The sequence below is a fragment of the Ailuropoda melanoleuca genome, chromosome 5 (assembly GCF_002007445.2).
Source record: "Ailuropoda melanoleuca isolate Jingjing chromosome 5, ASM200744v2, whole genome shotgun sequence".
In the NCBI taxonomy this organism is placed as follows: domain Eukaryota; kingdom Metazoa; phylum Chordata; class Mammalia; order Carnivora; family Ursidae; genus Ailuropoda; species Ailuropoda melanoleuca.
Window position 1 is genome coordinate 45,152,133 of NC_048222.1, and position 20,789 is coordinate 45,172,921.

Below are 20,789 nucleotides of genomic sequence, written 5' to 3' on the forward strand. Positions count from 1 at the left end.
TTGCCTGCCTGGCTCAATTGGTAGAACATGTGATTCTTGGTCTTGGGGTTGTGGGTGCAAGCCCCATGTTGGGTATAGAAATTACTAAAAAATAAAGTCTTAAAAAAATAAAAGAGATGAATTGTGATATATGGGATAATTGGGATATATATTGATATTGCTTTTTTAATTGCACTGAATTTAATTATCTTGACTGCATATGATTTTTTTCCTAAATTTTCTATGAATGTGGGTCACATTTTCATGTATTATTATTCATATGAATGATAAAAGACACCCTGGTCTTTGGATCCTTTGCATTTCACCATTATTAATAATTATTACTTAATGCCATACTTTATTTTTGAGGCTTATTATTTTTTCACTTATTTCTTGGTTTTAAAAGCATAAAAGTACCATGGCACATGTGTAGAGACTCAGAGAGGTAAGGAGAGAAAGTGATTCAACTCTAAGCAGCAGATGATAAAATCGAAAACAAAATCATCATGCTAATCTGCTTTAAGAAAGTATTTTTACTTTCATTTGTTTCTTTTGTTAAAGTACAGTACTGCCCACAATCATGTGGGAAAAAATCAAATTGATATATACGTGAGTTCATTTCTAAACAGTTTGCTCAACTGTAAAAATAAACTTCTTGATATTTTTCTCCCTTTATTTTATTGTAGTGAGCTTATTTTCCTGGAAGGCTATTATAAAATAAAGGGAAAAATGAAATTCCTAGTGAGGCCAAAGATTCCCAAATCCTGTATACTCTATATTTAAAATGTTAATTTTATCTAAGTGATGTATACACACACCTTAAAATTAAATAGTTTTGCCTAAAAGACTTCTGTTGAAAAATGTCAACAGAAAAATGTGCAACTCCTGTTGCACTCTTCTTTACGCTTTAAACCCATTCCTTAAAGGGAACCACGGTTTTAGAAAAACTAATGTTCTGTCATTATCTAATTCATTAGTGTAAGGTATTATCTAGGATTTCCTCTTACGGTAGTCAAGGAGTTTACTTCTCTTACCATCTCCTTTCACTCTAAATTCCCCTCCTTCTCCTCATAATATGGTTATGTCATAATTTTGGGCCAATTACTAGTCAAAATTTATATTACTATGACGGTGTAATTGTTCACTGTGTAGGTTAAATGTTGTACTATGGTTATATTTCCTTTCTTATGCAACGTTTTGTTTTTCTTGAATTTGTAAATGCTTTTTTTTCATTTGCTTTGTTTTCTGTGTAAATTTACCTTTAATTCTTTTCATTTGCTACGTGAAATTTGTTACATGACTATCAGTGTTACTTTCCAGTTGCCCCTACTCACCTATGGGTCCCCTCCCTGGACCCTTTTTTCTCTTGGAGATCTCCCTTTGAAATGGTTGCTTTTTCAGACCTGCTGCACAGTTGTCATCTTGGGATTGTCTTCATCCCTGTTCTGTGTTTAATTCACTGTTTTCTGGGTCCTTTGCCTATTGTTCTTTGTTAGTTACTTTGCTGTATCTCATAGCTTTTAAGAAAAATACATTAGATATAATTGTTAAAATCCTTTCAAGTCTGAAAGTCTTTGTTTACTTGAGCACTTGTTTTATTTGGCTGGGGAATAGAATGCTAGGTTTAAAATTAGAATTTTGAAGGCAATATCATTTAGTTACCAGGTACTTCTTAGAAATCTGATACCAATCTGCTCAACATGTTGTTGGAAACATAAAAATCAGAAAATCCGTGAATCCTGCTGTCAAAACCTTACATTTTAGTTGAGAAAATAAGAAATGTGCGTAATCAATCCTAAACAGGAGAAAGTTGAGTCTCTTCAAAGAGGTACAGATAAGAGTGGTAACGGAGTTCAGAATGAACATACCACGTTAAGCCAAAGAGATCAGGGCAGACACTGTGAAGATAAATATTTTAGCTATGTCTAAAAATGAGTTTGCAGAAAAGAAGAAGAGGGTCTTCTAGGTAGAGGGGACAGTAAAGAGAGGGAAGTATAGAACGTGTAGGGGGAATAACTAAGAATTTGGGGGTTTGATGGAATGTAGTTAGTTAGATATAAGTTGGGAAGCTGAGTTTAGGTCAAGTTTCAGAGATTTGCATGCCATGATGGTGATAATGGTGATGGTTATGACAATGATAGCAGCTAACATTTATTGAGCATTTACTATTTGCTAGTCATTCTTCAAAATGCTTCATATGTATTGACTTATTTAATAGTCATCATTCTGTGATACAAGTCTATTATTGTTTCCATTTTACAGCTGAGAAAGCTGCAAGTTAGTCCTAAGTCACACACCTAGTAAATGATGGATCTGTAATTTGAACCTGCTCTGGTTCTATCTAGATCCTGTATTTTTAGTTCTGTGTTATCACGGACTTCTGTCTGTAACCATTGGGAGAGTCAGTAGTAACTTTTCCTCATCCTTTCTTTAAAAACCAGGGAGTGATGCCATCAAAGCTGTGTTTTAGCAAGGTTAAACTTGCCTTCATGTGTCTGTATGTGAGGAGGGAAATGGAGGACGGTGTTATGTAGCCAACACTAACAAGAATGGATAGAAAGGATTCAGACAATATATCTAAAGGGAACAGATCAGACTAAACCTAACTCCGAAGTTAGTGTAAATATCACAGCAGTATTTCATTCTGCAAATGGCTAAAACAGTGGGCAAAAAGGGAACCAAAATAGCAGACTTTGCTCTGTTTGCAAATTTCAAATAATTCAGTGAGACATTAGCCATAATTGATATTTGTCTGCCTTGCTTAATTTGAAATTATTGTTATAATTTTAATCAGTAGAAAATTTTGTTATAATATTATGATAATAAAGTTTGTAAAGGAAATGGTTTCACTGTGAATATTTCCTTAGAAATAGATTGTTTTGGTGTTGCCACATTTTACTTGTCTGTTACATGATTTCTAATTCTTTGAATTAAGTTTAGACATGTTTTACATGTGAAATTAAATGCTTTGCATTCTGGTTACTGCTGCCATGCGGATGCAGGCGCACATTCAGGGGAGTTCATGTATGGCTTGGAAAGCTTTGTTTACAAGGACATCAAGCCTGGTGGGTATGCATGCTTCATTATATTTAGTTATATAAAAATTATATTCATATCCACTTTTGAGCTTTTAATGGAGCCCATTTGATGATATGCCATTTTTTAAAAGAAAATATGGAAATGTAATTCATGTTTTTCTCCTTTACCATCATTTCCACTTCCCAACCTTCTGTAGCCATTTGTTCATTCACTAAGTATTTAGTGTCTTCTTATGGCAAGCACTGTGCTGGATGCTGAGTGTTCATGGGGTGAAGCAAACATGATCTCCTGCCCTTGTGAAGCTTACAGTTCGATCTGTAGATAACTTTCAAATCCAGACTGCCTTCCTGACTTTGGTTCTGTAGGGTAGTAGTTTCTCAATTAGTCAATTCCTCTCTATAGCAGTGGTTTTCAGACTTGTAAAAAGCAATAAAATGGGACCTTTTTTAGTGAGTGAGACTTTATTTAGAGCCTTGATAAGAAGTGTTCCTCTGGGGTTCTTCATATTCTTCCAGATTTGCTTTATCTCTGTAGGAGCTCCAGAGGCACTATTGTCTTATACAGCATATTGAAATTTGAGGCTTCACAAAAGGCAGATTTGAAGGCTTACTGCTTTAGGATTTACAGTAGGATTTTTTATATGGAAGGGAGTTTAATACATACAAGTACATTAAAATAATTATAATTCTGATATTATAAAAAATACTTTGATGTATTTGATTATATTTTCTATAACTTTATTGGAGTTTATTATATTAACTTAGTCACATTTAAAATTTGTTTTGATTAAGTGGCAAGTGGGGTCTGTACTAGAAACATAAACAGCATTATGTTAGAATTACTTTTGCAGCTAGAAGCTTCTTTAATATTTAGGTTCATTTGACAAATGGAAGAAGAATTGCATGGCAAATTTCACAGCATTGAGTGAAATTACCCTGAAAGGCGTTTCTCTTTTAATAAAATCTATCCCTTCAGCAAGTGTAACTGACTATGTTAATTTGTCTTACAATTACTTTATTTAATACAAAAGATAGTCTGGAAATACTCATGGCTCACTGTTTAATTTTGTTATAATTAGACCAACTTCCTGCAGTCTGCCAGGGCAGTGTTTTCTGATCCTCCTAGGAGTAATCTGCCTTCAAGGTACAAATGAATTTTAGTCCCCATACAAGTCATAACAAAAATCACCGGGTAACATTGGTGGTAAAAACAATCCCTCTCCCTCAAAAAACCAAAACAAACAGTGGTCACTATAAAGCAAAACCTAGTTGATTCAGAGTTTACTTTTTTAAAAACACTGCATTAACCTGGATAAAAAACTGGGCCCAGAATATTGGTGATTCTGAAGTGAGAATAGTTAATTTTGTTGATGATATCTGATTCATTTGGCTAGGACTTAATGTAGCTCATGATCATTTAATCTTTTTACTTTATGAATGTATATTCCTTCCTTATTTGATGTCATTTAAAAAAATTATTCCAGAGCATATTTCTCAGAACATAAAAACTATTTTCATAATAATACTAGAATGATATGTGATTTTTCACTGTGCCACCACTGGTTCGGGTGGTGTGAAAGCAGTGTTGGGTAAAATTGTGGCTGTCTTAGCATGAATCAGGGCAGTGCACCAAACTTTACTAACAGCCATTGTATTGTTCAATACCATGTACTCACAGTAAAAAATAAGATGAAAAGAAAAAGAGCACTAGTTTTACTTATGAATGTTTTTGATGGAATAGGAAAAATTTAATTTTAATAAACTTAAGCTCTTGAGTATGTATCTTTTAATATTTTATGTGACAAAGTAGGAAAATGGGCAGTAAGCAGATAAGTAGGATAATTGTCACAAGGAAAAATACCTGTGCATTTTTTGTAGTTGCTTTTTCCCTGGAAAACCATTTTACATGGAAGAGTGATTGACAGACTATTTTTCAGATTTGGGTGTTCGCGTGTTCAACAAAACAACTTCAAGAAAAAACTGATGATGTTTGTTGCCAATAATAAGATGTTTTAGCTTTTGAGCAAAAATCAGAATTTTGGAAACTTGTATTTGCCACCTGGAGCTTGGCAGCTTGCCAGTACTTAAAAGACTTTTGTGGTGAGATTGGTGGTGATACTAACAAATGTGATTTTTGATTTTAAATAATGAAATCACTCAACATTGAGAAAAATCTGCATAATTCAATGAAGCAATATTTCCATATTACCAATGCATTATAAAAAAGGAGGTATGTGTCAAAGGTCCATTTAAAGTGTAAGTAGACCAGTTGATTTTAATTCAGATGAAAAATTTATTGATTGAGTTTCAGATTCCAAAGTGCACCTAACCTTTAAGAAATTACTACTTGTTGAGTTTGGGTGTAGTATCCATAATTACATGAAAAGACCATGAGGATATTCCTCCCTTTTTTATTACATCTCTGTAGTTAGGTCAGATTTTCTTCATGTGCTTCAATCTAAACAACATTTCAGCAGACCAAAGGCAGAAGGAGATAGGTGAATCTAGCTGTCTTCTGCCATGCCAGACATTAAAGAGATTTGTAAGAATGTAAAACAGTGCTTCTCTTTTTACTACAACTTTTTGTTTGGAAAATACAGTTATTTTCATAAATATGTATTATCAGTGCTATCACATGTTTTTTATTTTTTTATGTAATGTTTTTTAAAATATGAATTAATAAATATTTTTAAAATTTCTGTTTTGATTTCCAATATGGTAAATATCAATAATTGTAACCCACACTAATAAAAAATTTTAAGGGTTCTCAAGTAAGTATATTAAAGGTGTCACGATTCTCAGATATTTGAGGACTAATTTAAAGAGTGATACAGAATCACAAATTTATGTGGACTCTGGGAAACAAACTGAGGGTTTCAGAGGGGAGGGGGGTGGGGGATTGGGATAGGCCGGTGATGGTATTAAGGAGGGCACGTATTGCATGGAGCACTGGGTGTTATATGCAAGTAATGAATCATGGAGCATTGCATCAAGAACCGGGGATGTACTGTATGGTGACTAATATAACAAAATAAATATTATTAAAAAATAAAAGAAAGAAAAAGAATCACAAATTTAGTATCTATCACATTAAATAGAAACTGTCTCTGAAGAACTGTGTAGCAGTCAGATTAGATTTTGGAACTATTTGGAAAGTTTTAAACATGATACATGTAACATTGAGATCAGAGATGGAACATGGAGCTAAAACAGTTGTGAAGCCAGAAAGATAAGAAGAGTGAGTTATGGTAAGATCTAAACCCAGGCAGCTAAACCTGTTTCTGAAAGCTGTTCTAGCCAAGTGGGATGGTTTTCAGGGCTACTCTGGCTTTCTTGTTTCTTTTCAAGTGATATTCTTTGAAAACTCAGTTTTTCTCTAAATGTTTAATTTATGAATGAAAAAGACTCAGGGAGCATCATTATGGCAAGAAATACTGATAATAGCAAAGTACAGATTCTCTGTGTGTTTATTAAATATTTTCTTCTTGAAACTCAAGGTTTATTCTTGAAACCCAGGATTTGGTTCTTTATAGTTTTTATAGTGGCAGGACAATTTGCTTTAAAATATCAAGGAAGAACAATTTTAAAATTTCAAGCCAAATTTCATGTATAGTCTGTCAAATACTATATAAATAATATGAACTGAATTTATAGATTTTATAATGTTCAGTGTGGATTTTTTGATTCATTTGAACAGATGTGTATCATGTGCTTTGTGCCCAGATACTGGATAATTCCTGCCCTAATGTGCAGTCCTGCCTGGTGACAAGACAGTTGTACAAACATTTCGATTTCAATATAATCACTGCTTAGTGGAAGTCTATAAAGTGTAGAGGTAGATGGCCCTGGAGCTGCTTGAAATAGTTGAAGAAGGCTTCAGACGGGCCTTAGTGGACCTGAGATTTGGGAGCCTCCTAGGAGTTTGCCTGGCGAAGAACTTCAGGGAGGGCAACTGAAGTTCAGAGAATGATCTATATATACAGAGAGAGAGCAGCATTAGCCATTAGGATGTTAGGCTTGTTTTGGAAATTAAGAATAGTGTTTCTGAAGTGTCCGATTCAAGGATGAGTAGAGGAGATAGAACAGCACAGGGAGTTAGGGGTTAGGTCATGAAAGGAACTTTGTGTCATGCATACACCTCTTCATTTTATCTGGCAGGCTGCAGAGAGTCTTTAGAAGAATTTTGAGCAGGGGATTAACAGGCCGTGAATGGTATTTTAGAAGGTATCAGTCTGGTGGCACTGTGAAAAGATGTTTAGTAGGAGGTAGAGTGGAGACTAGAGGCAGGGGAAACCTACAGAGACCATCTTGTGTGCAGACTAGAGATGATGTCTAGTAGGAAGTCAAATGTAGAAGTTTGTAACTTGGATAAGATGGGTATTGGTTAATGCCATGAAAGTGAGGCAGTGCCAAATAAAAGAGGATGAGCTTTTAAAGGAATTAATTATTAAGCCAATTTCAAAGTACAGTTCAGTGTACATTTTTTTTTTGCCCTTTTGGTGTTTTTTGTATCCTTAACTCATTATTTTTGCTTATGATACACCTCATAAGCAAATAGGGAAGTCACCTGTCAGCAACCTACCCATTCATTTCATTTGTGTTCCTGTGTTCCCCCCATATATCTACAAAAGCCTTTCCCTGAAAGTTTTATATTCTGTCATTACATTTCCAATATTTTGATAACATTGAAATTAAAATTAAACTTTGTATTGTAAAAAGTCATAAATATTTTGAAGGGCTTTATAGATGGATATTTTGCCCAGTTTTTGTGTAATTGTATTTGCCAAGTTATTTGCTAGATTAAAGGTTATTCTAGACTAAAGAAGATGTGTGAACTTCTGTTTGTATTGAAATAGCAGGTTAGTTTAGAATAAAGTAAAGTGAATTGTACCAAAATTTGCTGTCAGGAAGAATTCTCTTGTTTTCTTTTCTGTCCTCTAGTCTGCTAACTTGAATTTTATCCTTTTCTCACTAAAATGCTTCCACTGAGAAGGACGTAAACGTAAAAAGCACAAAAAACATTTTAAGAAACCTTTTAAAGGTCTTGATCGCTCGAAAGGTAGGTAAAAGTAGTTTTTATGCCATGTGTTATTTATACACATCACCACTTGATTTCTGTCTTCAAAGGTAAAATGAATGTTAGATACAGTGTAACTTCAAAAATAAGTTTTAAGTTACAATTGCATATTAAAGTCTAAAATCTAAAATAAAACAAGGACACCAGAATAGGCTGTCCTTTCTATTGAGTAGTGCCTTAGCTGTCCTTTGGTCATTTGAGTATGAAGTATGTGAGAATTTCAACTCTTGACCTTGTATTTTTCTGTTTTTTATAGATAAACCAAAAGAAGCCAAAAAGGATACATTTTTAGAAAAGTTAGCAACCCAAGTTATTAAAAATGTACAAGTAAAAATCACAGACATTCACATTAAATATGAAGATGATGTAAGTAATTTCAGTTCATTTAGTTTAAGTTAGTAATGCATATTTTATTATATTAGTTATTGATTTGTCTAGACGTGGGTTACCTGTACTGGATTTTAAATACAAGATTTTTTTTTTTTCCTGGTGAATACACTACTGTATCTTCTTTTGTGTGTCACACTTTTTTTTTGCTGGGCGTTTGTGTGTATAAATATAAAACCACCATATGCTTCTTTCTAAAGGTAAAATGACAGATTCTCCAATTGTCTTCTGTTATTTATTTTGAATTTTAATGCCTTAAGACTTATACTCTTACAACTTTAAGGAACTATATTGACAAAAAAATTAGTTCCAAGTGGTGATGGAATCAGTCAATTATAATGGTAGTTAGAGAGAGGGGACTAAACCCCAGGTCAGTAGACTGCTAGTCCCGTTCTCTTTACATTCCTTCAAATTGGACTGAACATCACAGTTACTCACATACATGTGCAAAAGTATGTTTAGAAACCACACTTCAGTTACAACCAGAGTTTAACATTAGTTGATTAAAAACTATTTGCTGATTAATTTTAAGCTAAATATACATTGCTCTGTTTTAAAGTTTGAAAAATATGTAAAATAACCTTGAATTTTTTCATTTACCTAAGATGATGGAAATATTATTCTATCTCTTTTAAAATTTGGATTTAATTAAAGCAGTACTGACATATATAGAATTTATTTTCTTTTCCCGATAAGTTCCTTTTAGAACTTAAATTTCAGTAAGACACATTTGTAGTTGTTCAAGGTATAATGTCTCCATCTTATATTGACTTTACCTTTTGGTTTTGTGTAGTCATTAAACTGAACTTTGTCAACAAATAAATGTCAAAAAACCTAACTCATCAATGCCCTTGTTTAAACAAACTTAGCAAAACAAATCAACTCATCAAGAAAGTGAAAGAATTATTCTTAAAACTAATGGCATATTGATGAATGAGAACCTCAATTTGAACTTGAACTCAGCTTTTTTTACTGAGCAAGTATAATTAGAAAGGTACATCATTTCTCTTTCTTTAATTAAAAAAATACAGAGAAGCACAGGAGTGGGCTAAGTACATCAGTTATGTTCAAGTTGGTATCACTGACAAAATACACTAAAATAATCTAAAAGGAAAAGAATTAAAAATGCAGAGAGATCTTTTCTTGTATCATTCCTTTTTCAATATGATTACCTTAATTATTGTACGTAGGATAGTGAAAGATGGAGTTTAGGAAGTGGGGGAGGAAAAGTAATAATTTATCAGAAAAATGCTCATTGGGTGATAGCAATAGTTTGTGGGTAGTGGCTTGGCAAGTGAGGTTGTGTGTTGGGAAAGTTCCTTCTGAAATAGGCGCAAGTTATTTTGAGCTAGTTGTTCGTAGGTATAAAAAGAGGAGTGTGGGAATAAAGGAGGTTATTAAAAACTGAGCTCATAATGCTATTTGTGCTTTTCAGTTTTTCTAGAGCATGCATTTTTCCTGCATTTGAGAAGGGTCTATGTGACTATACTTTGGATGACTTAGAACATTATGTTTTTTTCCTCTCTCTTGAGTTTCCCTGGGTTCTCTCAGGCCCAAAAAAAAAACAAACTCTATATGATTTGGACATCCTTATGATGTCTAAAACAATGACATTGTTCGCATTGTGGCACAGTGTAAGCATGGTGTATCAATATAATTTAAGAATTGAAAATCAGGAATAGAACAAAAGTTTCATAGGTTAAGAGACTATGGAAATTGAATGTTAAGAATCTTGGGAGTTTCCTAACAAAGCATTTTTGAAAAGTTAAGGGTATTAAAGACTTAAAGAGTTCACATTTCTAAGTGCGAAAATCGCCAATGTTTTAAAAGTAATTTAGTGACAGTGTTATTATCTGTGACATCTTGTTTTATTTATATTTGAAGAACGTCGTTAATGATAAACATAAAGAAAACTGTCTGTTTTTCATTGCTTAAACAAGAATCTAGTTAGAAAAGAGTTCACTTCATCAGAAAAGTGTTCCACTGGGAAAGTGTCATATCAGTGTCCTGCCTATAAAATATGGATAATCCTAACCATGTTATTCCCTTTTTCTCCACAAATCCATTTGGGCTATGTGACACCTGTAGACTGATTGCCCTGTGTTGCCCATTGTACAGAGTGGAACATGAATTCACTCTCCCCATCGGTGTATTTTAACGTCACCTTTTCTTTTTTGCTAGGTCACTGATCCACAGCAGCCTCTTTCATTTGGTGTCACACTGGGAGAACTTAGTCTGCTGGTAATGTTGGTCTTATTTACAATTTTTGTGAAACCTGTAAAATATTCCTGAGTCACAGGGTGAACTGCCTAAAATCAACTATCAATACAAATAGCTATTTTATTTTTTTGTATGATTTTTTACAGTTTTTCTAGAAGTTCAGAATTTATAGTGATGCTGTTATTACATTCTCTAATTATTTTTATTTGTCTTTGAACTTAAGAAATATCGAAATACCAGTACCAAACATTTTTAAAGAATTAAAAGCTGTGTCTTAAACATGTGGGAAAATAGGGAAAGGTAAATTTTTATAGATCATGTTCTCATTCTTGGTATAGGCAGATAGAATTTCCAAATGGCTTATCAATGTGTATATTTGTGTGTGTGTGTTATTGTGAGTATTATATTGAGATATATATAAGGTCATTTATTGTGGTTATGTATTTTATAATGCAGTTTTGTTTTTCTCCTAAAGATCTTTAAGGATAGATAGTGTGTCCATTCAGGTTGGACATTTTCCCCTCTGTTTTCTGTGGACAACTAAGTGGTAGGAAAGTGTTTTAAAGTTAAGGACAATGAACAGTAAATCATGCTAGGTACATGTCTGTCTTATGATAGTTGTATGGAGAGGGCCTTAGTAGGGAAGGAACAGGAAGAAAAATAAAAGAGAATTGGAATTCCATAAAAAGAAAAAGGACATGGTTACATATAGGCCTTCAGAATGATATTTCCCTACAGATAAGTAGAGATATCCATCAAATTGAAGACCAAAGCAGAAACACTGGGGGAAAAAAATCCTGGAGAAGCAAAGTTAAGGGAGTTAAGGAAGTTAGTGTTTATTTTACTGTTTATCCTCTGCTTCTTTCCAAAATGAATTTTAAGTGGCTTTTGATAAAAAAAAGAAATATACAATAATAAAGACTAGAGATAATTGCTCCAGAAAGACCAGACTAACAATATTAGTCATAAAAGAGCACAATATTTTATGTTGAGCTTCTAGCCAACAAAATAAAAAATTACAGAATAATCATGTACCTCTCATTGACTGATAGAGACATACTAGTGCATAGGAATGATGTGTAGTTTCCTTAGAGTGTATTATTGTTTGATTCTCTGTATCTTTTCTCAGACTCTTCATACTGTTTTCTTTGCCTGTATTACTTTCTTCCCTTTGTCTCCTGGTGATTCTGTTCAGGTTTTAATTTTTGTTAGATATCATCTTGTCTTTCTCATTCCTTTTTCACTTCCCTCTTAGAATTTATCATTCTTTCTTTTATGCTCCCCTTTATATTTTATTATAGCACCTGTAACATATTGTACTGGTTACCATGGTGATCTTCCGTCTAACCTTCATTCATTCACTGAAAATAGTACCTTTATTTTAGAGTTTTTGCAATGATTAAATGAGATAGTTTGTGTAAAGCATTTGGCACACGTGTGGCTCAGTTATTTCCTGCGTCACGTACTACATTGACTATAATAACAACAGTAACCCCAAACTTACTTCTTTCTGTATCCATGTCATTCCTTTTTTCCATCTTTCCAATTACAACCTAACTCTTACATCTAGGGTAATCTTCCCACCTTTGATCTGGATCCCATCCTCCCCATATCCTTGGGAGCCTTTTTTCCTTCTTTCTTTCTTTCTTTCTTTCTTTCTTTCTTTCTTTCTTTCTCTTTCTTTCTTTCTTTCTTTTTTCTTTTCTTTTCTTTTCTTTTCTTTTCTTTTCTTTTCTTTTCTTTTCTTTTCTTTTCTTTTCTTTTCTTTTTTCCTTCTCTTTCCTAAATCTTCAACTCCCCTTCCTCCCACTTTTCCCTCCTCTCACGCCTTCCTGTAAGCTAAATTTAAACACATTCCAGTCTGTCTTTTACAACAAAATTAAAAAGACCCCCCTGAGCCTTCTTCCACTCCACCTAGGCCCTATCTAAACTGCTTCCTTCTCTTTCTCTTCTTTCTGACTAAACTTTTTGAGAGAATTCTCTGCCTTTACAATCTTTCTTTCCCCACCTTTCCTGACTCCTTACCCACTGTACTCTGACTCTGCTACTCCTTTGAAATTTTTCTTAATAAGTCCATTAGTAACACCCTGGATGCTCAGTTGTTGATCATACTGACTTTCTAGAAATATGGTCATGCTGTGATTTCCATATTCTCGTGGTTTTCTTTGCAATAATTATTTATTTATTTGATTTTTTAAAAGAATACGGACCTTCACTATTTTATAGGCTCTTTTTTTTTTTTTTTTTTAATTTATACCCAGTTCCTTCCACACAGACACAAGGTAGCTCAGCAGTTATTTTCTGGATGAATGAACTCAGTTAAATTAGAACCTCTTCAATTCTATTTTCACTGTTCCTTTGATTTTGTCATAGAGATATGTAAGGAAACAGCTCACAGTAGCCATGGTTAGCTAGATGTCTTTTCTTTTATCTAGGTTATTTTGTAACAGTTTATAAATACTAGAATACCGTTTTATGATATATATACTTTGTTTCACAGTTATTTTTTTCTTTTAGACTGCAAATGAACACTGGACTCCATGCATATTAAATGAAGCAGAAAAAATTATATATAAGGTATTAGACTGGATTAAGAATTTCTTGTTATTTTTCTAGGTACAAACACTTAATGTAGTTTTTTGAAAGCTCAGTGGAGCCCAGTGTGCCACTGGAGTATGATGAGTTAAAAGTGTAAGGTCTAGTTTTGGCTCTGCCACTTACTGTGTGATGTTCTGTAATCACTTACCTTTTCCGCGGCTTAGGGTCTTCACCTAGCAAAAGAAATCAGATAAAATTAATATTTCCTAAATTGTATTTTTGGAGTATTAGAAAATTGAGATATTAGATTTGTAGAAGAAAATATTCTCTGGTCAAGATTACTGACTAAGGTTCTAAGCTGTACATAGTTTAACTGTGTTTCATTTTGTTTTAAACCACAGGACTTTACAATACTTTCAATATGCTAATAAACATTGTGAATTTTCAAGAGAGATGTCTAGTATGTTGCTTTCTTTCCCCACCTTGCTGTTCTAGAATCCCCTCCTCTTACCCCTCCTTCTAAACAGTCATTCATATCCACTGGCGGAATCATGTCTTTCTTACTCAGCAAAACATGTAGAAGTCTGTTAAATAGTAAATTCTCAATTAAGATTTGATAATTGAACGAATGAATCTCCTTGGAAATAGTGTTGCTGGAAGCACAATTTACCAAATGCTAAGATTAATAATAAAGTCTATGAATTAACATGTGTGTATTTTACCCATTTTTGCCCAGTTTTTTTTCCTTTAAAAGTTCAGAATGGCAATTGGATAATTCTAGGGTGAACATGAGAATAATCTTTTAATACTGATTCATAGTTTTCATATGTTAGGTGCTTGACCTCTTTCACTTTTCTTTTATAGCTTATACGACTTGATAGTCTTAGCGCCTACTGGAATGTAAACTGCAACATGTCTTACCAGGGATTGAAGGAACAGATCTTGGTAATTTCAGTTTATACCTGGAAGAACTAACTCCCTAAATTTTTTTAACTTAAGGGGTCTTTAATGAGGACAGGGTATAATCTTTTGTTTAAGTTGTATTTAACCAAATCAGAATTGTGAAACACAGTTTTTAGAATCCACTTTTTTATTTAAAAAAAATTTTTTTTAAAGAATTTTTATTAATTCTGGGGTGCCTGGGTGGCTCAGTCGTTAAGCGTCTGCCTTCGGCTCAGGGCATGATACCGGTGTTCTGGGATCGAGCCCCACATCAAGCTCCTCTGCTGAGAGCCTGCTTCTTCCTCTCCCACTCCCCCTGCTTGTGTTCCCTCTCTCGCTGGCTGTCTCTCTCTCTGTCAAATAAATAAATAAAATCTTAAAAAAATTTTTTTTATTAATTCATTTAAGAGAGAGAGAGTGTAAGAGCACGAGTAGGAAGGAGGGTCAGAGGTAGAAGGATGAGCCGAAGGCAGACACTTAACCAACTCGGCCACCCAGGTGCCCCAGAATCCACTCTTTTTAAAAAAGCACTTATGTTTTTGAACATCTTTGTGAAATCATTCACTATACAGTGAGATAATAACCTATAGTATTAAATTAAAAACTGTATTTATGGTTTCTTGCACTCTCATTTTGATGGCATTACATTGTGTTTCATATAAGAATGATTACTTAAAGAGTATCGTAAAGAAAGATGATACTTTTCAGATCTAAAGAATATATCCTTAGAAATTTTAAATTGAAGTATAGTTGACCTTAGCAAATGTCTTAAGCATTTGTGATAATGATTTCCTCAACAGCGAAAGATTAATTCAAAACTTCAGTGTGCTAAGTTAGTCCTAGTCTTTTTTATTTACTTAGAGGAAAAGGGAGAAGAGTTGACTTTTCTGAACTTGAATTAATTCCAAGATTCTATCTCTTATCTCAGAAAGATATTGTAACAAATAATTTGTCTAGAAAGTGTGCAAGATCCCAATTCATGGATGTTTAGTTGTCTTTTATTTTTAAAGATTTACTTATTTATTTGAGAGAGAGAAGACAGCACATGCAAATGAGCGGGGGGAGAGGCAGAGGGAGAGAGAATCCTGAAAGCAGACTCCCTGTTGAGCTCAGAGCCTGACCCCAAGATCATGACCTGAGCCAAAATCAAGAGTTGGCCACTTAACCAACTGAGCCACCCAGGTGCCCCAGTTTTTGTTTTAAGTCAGAGGGGAACACAATGCTATAACATTTTTAGATATTTTAGAATTTTAAAAGATGATCTACTTATATATTTTATTCTAAAGAAATACATCCAGAAGTAATGCTCACTGTATTTTTCTTCTTGACTATTAATTACAAAGAAGAGAATAAAAATATTGATTTAAGAACCATTTGTGTAACGGAATATGTGTGCATTTTTTTTCATTCTCATCTTTAAATTTTTGTTTAGGATCAGCTGAAAAGTGGTATTCTTACAAGTAGCAATATACCTGCAAACCATCAATATAGTAAGTAGTAGTAAAAGTTTATTTCATGTTGTAGGAAGCATAGGATTAAATACTCTGTTTTAATACACTTTTTCTGGTAAAGTTACTTTGACAAAGAGAAAGAATTTTATATTTTAGTTTTATAATACACCGTATTTGGATTATAACAAATTTTTAGGCATAGATTATGACACATACACCATTGGACAGTAACAGAGAAGAGGGCAGTAGGACTGTAGTTTACTCCCAACAGCAAAACACCCTTGATCTCTGTGTTTCCTTCTTGTTTTCACCTTTGTTTTCGGAATTAGGTTTTCTTCTCTTTGTTTAATAACTAAATCTCTGAGATTTTGGTATTCAGGTCAGCCTTGCCATGTCACTATTACAGTGTTATGACAAACCAGCCACTCTAGAGATTTTTCCAAGTGGCTTTTCTAATTCTTGGCATGCTCACCTTTACTTATTTTTAAATGGACTGCTGACAAAGCAGACTGTTTATTTATTTATGCCATCTGTTTTCTCCATTTTAGTTTCATTCCAAAGAGGCTATTTTTTTTAAATTGAGTATACCCCTTCCTTTATGTTTGTCTTCAGCTTTCATGCCCTTCTTCTTCCATATTCCATATAACTCTGGTTCACTATTGTTTACATATTCTTTTATGGCTGACTGCCATTACATAAGAGTTGGCACTTACTCTTTATGTTCATAGGTCTATTTGATGATGTTTTCAGATGAAAGTGTTTAGTTTCATTTGTGAAAGAACTAGTTCAGAAAAATCTACAACTTCATTTATAAGTGGTATCCTCCACTTATAAAAACCTCTAAGTTAAAATTTTTATACAATCTTATGCAATTGTAAATAGTATAAGATATCACAATTTATCTAATTTTAATGCCATTCACAGTTAAATTTATTATATTACTTTACCATGTCTGTCATCTTCCCCACTACACCTTTTCATGCTAGTTCTTAACTTCAAGAATATTTTCTTACTTGATTCTAAGGTTATATATGTAATGGTCATTTTGAAAGTTGTAAAGCAGTAAGCATTTTTTTCTTGGTAACATGAATTTAATTTGTGATTCTGTTCCTAAATTCTGCCAATGATTAAATAAGACAAATCAATCAAATTTTGTTCGTACTTTGTTAATATTTTTAATGAATAATAAAATTATTAAATGTCTTTTAGTAAAGAAGAGAAGCCTAATTTTATGCAGACCGATTAAGAGTAGATTGTCTATTACTTCTGTACATTTTTACTTAGAGGCACAGGACTGCAATTTTCTCCTTGGAGATTCCACTTTAATTTGCAGTTGGTATTATGCAGATAAGTAAATGCTTGAATATTTTTTGGTAGTGATTTTTTAAATTTTTTGCATACTTTTGATTATTTTTCTATACATCCAGAGTAACAGTGTTCTCATAATTATTTACAGTTGTTCATATGTAAGGGCATATAAACATATCTTATGTCTTCCCATGTGATGTAAGTTTTCCAGCCAATATCAGCTTCTGCAAAGCTCTACATGAATCCTTATGCAGAAACAGAGCTCAAAACACCCAAACTTGATTGGAACATAGAAGTACAGAATATTGCCATTGAATTGACCAAACCTCAGGTAAGATTCAGGTGGTCATTTCTAGCTTTGATTAACTTTGAATCTCAACTGCTTTTGTCCTTTGTGATTATAACTTCTCCAGTGCTCTAGTGGTTCTTTTATATAAACATGTAAGTATATATTTTTTAAGAAAATAAATACCAAATTTAAGAAATCATTTCCTTCATTTTATCTGGTCTTTTCCTTATTTTTTTTTTTTTAAGATTTTATTTATTTATTTGACAGAGATAGAGACAGCCAGCGAGAGAGGGAACACAAGCAGGGGGAGTGGGAGAGGAAGAAGCAGGCTCATAGCGGAGGAGCCTGATGTGGGGCTCGATCCCATAACGCCGGGATCACACCCTGAGCCGAAGGCAGATGCTTAACCGCTGTGCCACCCAGGCGCCCCTGGTCTTTTCCTTATTGGTGGAGAATCTTAACAAATTATAACAAATGGAAAATTTTAATATGTTTTTTTTCTTCCTCAGATTTAGTAGATGCTTTTATATTAAATATTGTCTATTTAATTTTTAGACCAACTACATTGGCAGCTCTTTTTCTTCACCATTTGTCTCTCATTTTGATTGTATTACCCGGGAGTTTGGATAACAGACCTGGAGAACTGGAAGTAAAAGGAGGGCAAGGGATTTAGCTAAATCAGCTTTTGTGCAGTCAAATAAAAATATACAGTAGTTCCCCTTCTCCATGGTTTCCTTTTCCTTGGTTTTGGTTACATGGGTCAGCTGTGGTCTGGAAGCAAATGATCTTCCTTCTAATGTATGGTCAGAAGGTCAATAGTGGCCTACCACTATGTCACAGTGCCTATCATCATTTACCTCATTTCATCTCACCATTAGGCATTTTATCACAAGAAGAAGAAGGGTGAGTGGAGTACAATTAGGATATTTTGAGAGAGAAACACAAACCATATTCACATAACTTTTACTATGGTATATTGTTAGAATAGTTCTATTTTATTACTAGTTATTGTTGTCAATCTCTTACTGTGCCTAATTTATAAATTAAACTTTATCATAAGTATGTATGTATACGAAAAGCGTATCATATGTAGGGTTCAGTACCATCTGTGGTTTCAGGCATCTGCTGGGGGTCTTAGAACATATTCCCTGTGGATAATATTTTCTAGTAGCTACATTAGCAAAGGAAAAGGAAAGATGAAATTAATTAATAAAATAACATTTATGTAAGCTGACATTCCCAAAATATTATCATTTCAGTGTGTAATCAAAGTAAAAAATTGTTAAGATATTTTACATTCTTTTCTTTTTCCTAAGTCTTTGAAACCTGAGGTATATTTTAAACTTAAAATACATTCAAATTCGGACTACCCATATTTTAAGTGGTGAATAGTCACATGGTAACCATTAGGTAGAAGTGCATTAAGAAAAACCAAGAGGAAAAACCTAGATTTGCCTCTTTCTTTATCTTATCTTTGTGTGTGTGTGTGTTTCCCTCATTTGAGCTGTTTACTGGGTACATGGAGAGTTATATTGATGGTAAGATGGGCAATTAAATAGCTTTATCGTGCTTTAGTTATGTAATGATTTTCTGGAGCGATTTGCAAATCAGCTCATAGATTGCCAATGGTGAAATGATGGTCCAGAGGAAAATATGTAGTTTTAGGAACAGCCGTGTTCCAGTCACTAGTTACAGATAGTGTATTTTGTTGTTTCTAAGATGTACATTTATTGCACACTGTAACGTATTTGAAAATAGGATGTATATTGCTGTTGATGGTATGACAGTTTATTTGGCAGCACTTTTTTTCTTTTTGTAGCAGAACTTGAAAATTATGTCACAACTTACAATTGATGGCATCTTAAATTTGATGAAATATATAATATTAACAGGCAACCATGTTACTCATTGTTCACAGAAGTTAGAGTTTTACTGGACTGAAAATATAATAAAATTTAGTGTTTATGTGTGCAATGTAATAAATATAACTGTATTTTTGTTTTAATAGTACTTAAGCATGATTGACCTTTTGGAGTCAGTGGATTATATGGTTAGAAATGCCCCTTACAGGAAATATAAGCCTTATTTACCACTTCATACCAATGGTCGACAATGGTAAGTTAGAATCTTTTTGTTTAATGAGAAATAATACAGTTAGGAACTCTCAGATTTAAGAGACCTTTAAAGCCATGTAATGAAGCCACCTTTTTTTTTCTTTATTGACATGAGAGGGATATCTTTTGTATTATGTCTTTGTTATTTTTTTCATAAACACATTCTTTTGTGATCTTTTAGATTGTTCCCGAATTGTCATCTTAGCATTAAGACTTTAATCATTTTTTGGTCTTAGTGCCCTTTAGTCACCACATGGGTTCAATGCTACATAACCATATTGGGATAGTATTAATTTTGCATAACATGTCATTTTATGTCTTTATGATTTTGCCTTGACATACCCTTTTACTGGAGTAATTTGATCATTTTGTAATCTATTTAAGTCAGAGAATTGTACTGGGGAATTGAAATGTTAATTACCGTGCTCTTACAGGAGAACAGTTAATAAGAACAAAAAGCGTAACAGTGTAGATCTAAAAAGTAAAAGCCATTTTCCTGCTGCTTCTTAAACCTTTGTATTCAAATGTGCATTAACAAAATTTGATTTGCAGGTGGAAATATGCAATTGATTCTGTTCTTGAAGTTCATATAAGAAGGTATACACAGATGTGGTCATGGAGTAACATAAAAAAACACAGACAGTTGCTCAAGAGTTACAAAGGTGCCTACAAAAACAAGCTAACCCAGACCAAAGTCCCAGAAGAAATACAGAAACAAATTCAGGTAGATCTCATGTGTATTGGTGAAAACTATTCTTTGTTAAATCATCCTTTAAATTTTCCTGAATTTAGTTTGAATTAAAATATAATTTTAGAAAGAATAGAACTGATCTCTTTTTGAGATAATTTTATGGGAAAATGCAGAGTATATTTTCTTTCAGTTTTTTTCTTTAAACAAATCTTTCCCTCCCATCCTAATATCAGATAAAACATACTAGTAACTATTTGGAGAAATGTGTTTGGTTTTTATAATAATGTTTAGAAAATCAATATCAGAGCTATTCAAGTATATGTTTATTATTAGCTAGATGTATGTTATTAGTTTTGTTAGTGGCTTTTTTTAAGAGCTCAAAGTTTTATATATAAAAAAATCAGCTCTTATTCCTCAGAATAGGAACTGCTTTTGAAATACAGAAAAATACCACACAATATATAATTTGCTTAATGTCGTATGGTCTTGATTATATAACCATTTCTGCCACAAATTCATAATGTAAAGAATTAATTGAATTCCTATTATTCTGAAATATATGAGAATCACTAATATTACATATTAGAAAAAGCATCAAGTTTCTCAGCATCTCAGGTCTGATGTTCTCTTGATTCCCCAAATCAGTTTCTACTTTAACTTAGTTGTTGATTTGTAGAATTTTGCATTCTTAACTTCTGTGTTTTATAATGGTGCCTTTAGTACGATGGTTATAAAATGGTACGAAAAAGAGTGAG

General features: G+C 33.1%; 1 protein-coding gene across 4 annotated transcripts in view; it reads left to right on the forward strand.

Moving 5' to 3' along the window:
* VPS13C (vacuolar protein sorting 13 homolog C) overlaps window positions 1–20,789 on the forward strand; it is a 171,404-nt gene that overhangs the window by 21,121 nt on the left and 129,494 nt on the right. For 3 of the 4 annotated variants that reach the window (XR_004625605.1, XR_004625604.1, XM_034660890.1), the window contains exons 6-13: window positions 8,351–8,460; window positions 10,663–10,722; window positions 13,219–13,278; window positions 14,104–14,184; window positions 15,614–15,671; window positions 17,144–17,271; window positions 19,238–19,344; window positions 19,896–20,067. Coding sequence is in view for 2 of the 4 variants with exons in the window: in XM_034660890.1 (XP_034516781.1) it covers window positions 8,351–8,460; window positions 10,663–10,722; window positions 13,219–13,278; window positions 14,104–14,184; window positions 15,614–15,671; window positions 17,144–17,271; window positions 19,238–19,344; window positions 19,896–20,067 (776 nt within the window). In the remaining 2 variants the exon portion in view is untranslated. Of the gene's footprint in view, window positions 1–2,981; window positions 3,045–8,010; window positions 8,077–8,350; window positions 8,461–10,662; window positions 10,723–13,218; window positions 13,279–14,103; window positions 14,185–15,613; window positions 15,672–17,143; window positions 17,272–19,237; window positions 19,345–19,895; window positions 20,068–20,789 lie in introns of all 4 variants that reach the window. The other variant, XM_034660891.1, reaches the window with a different exon arrangement.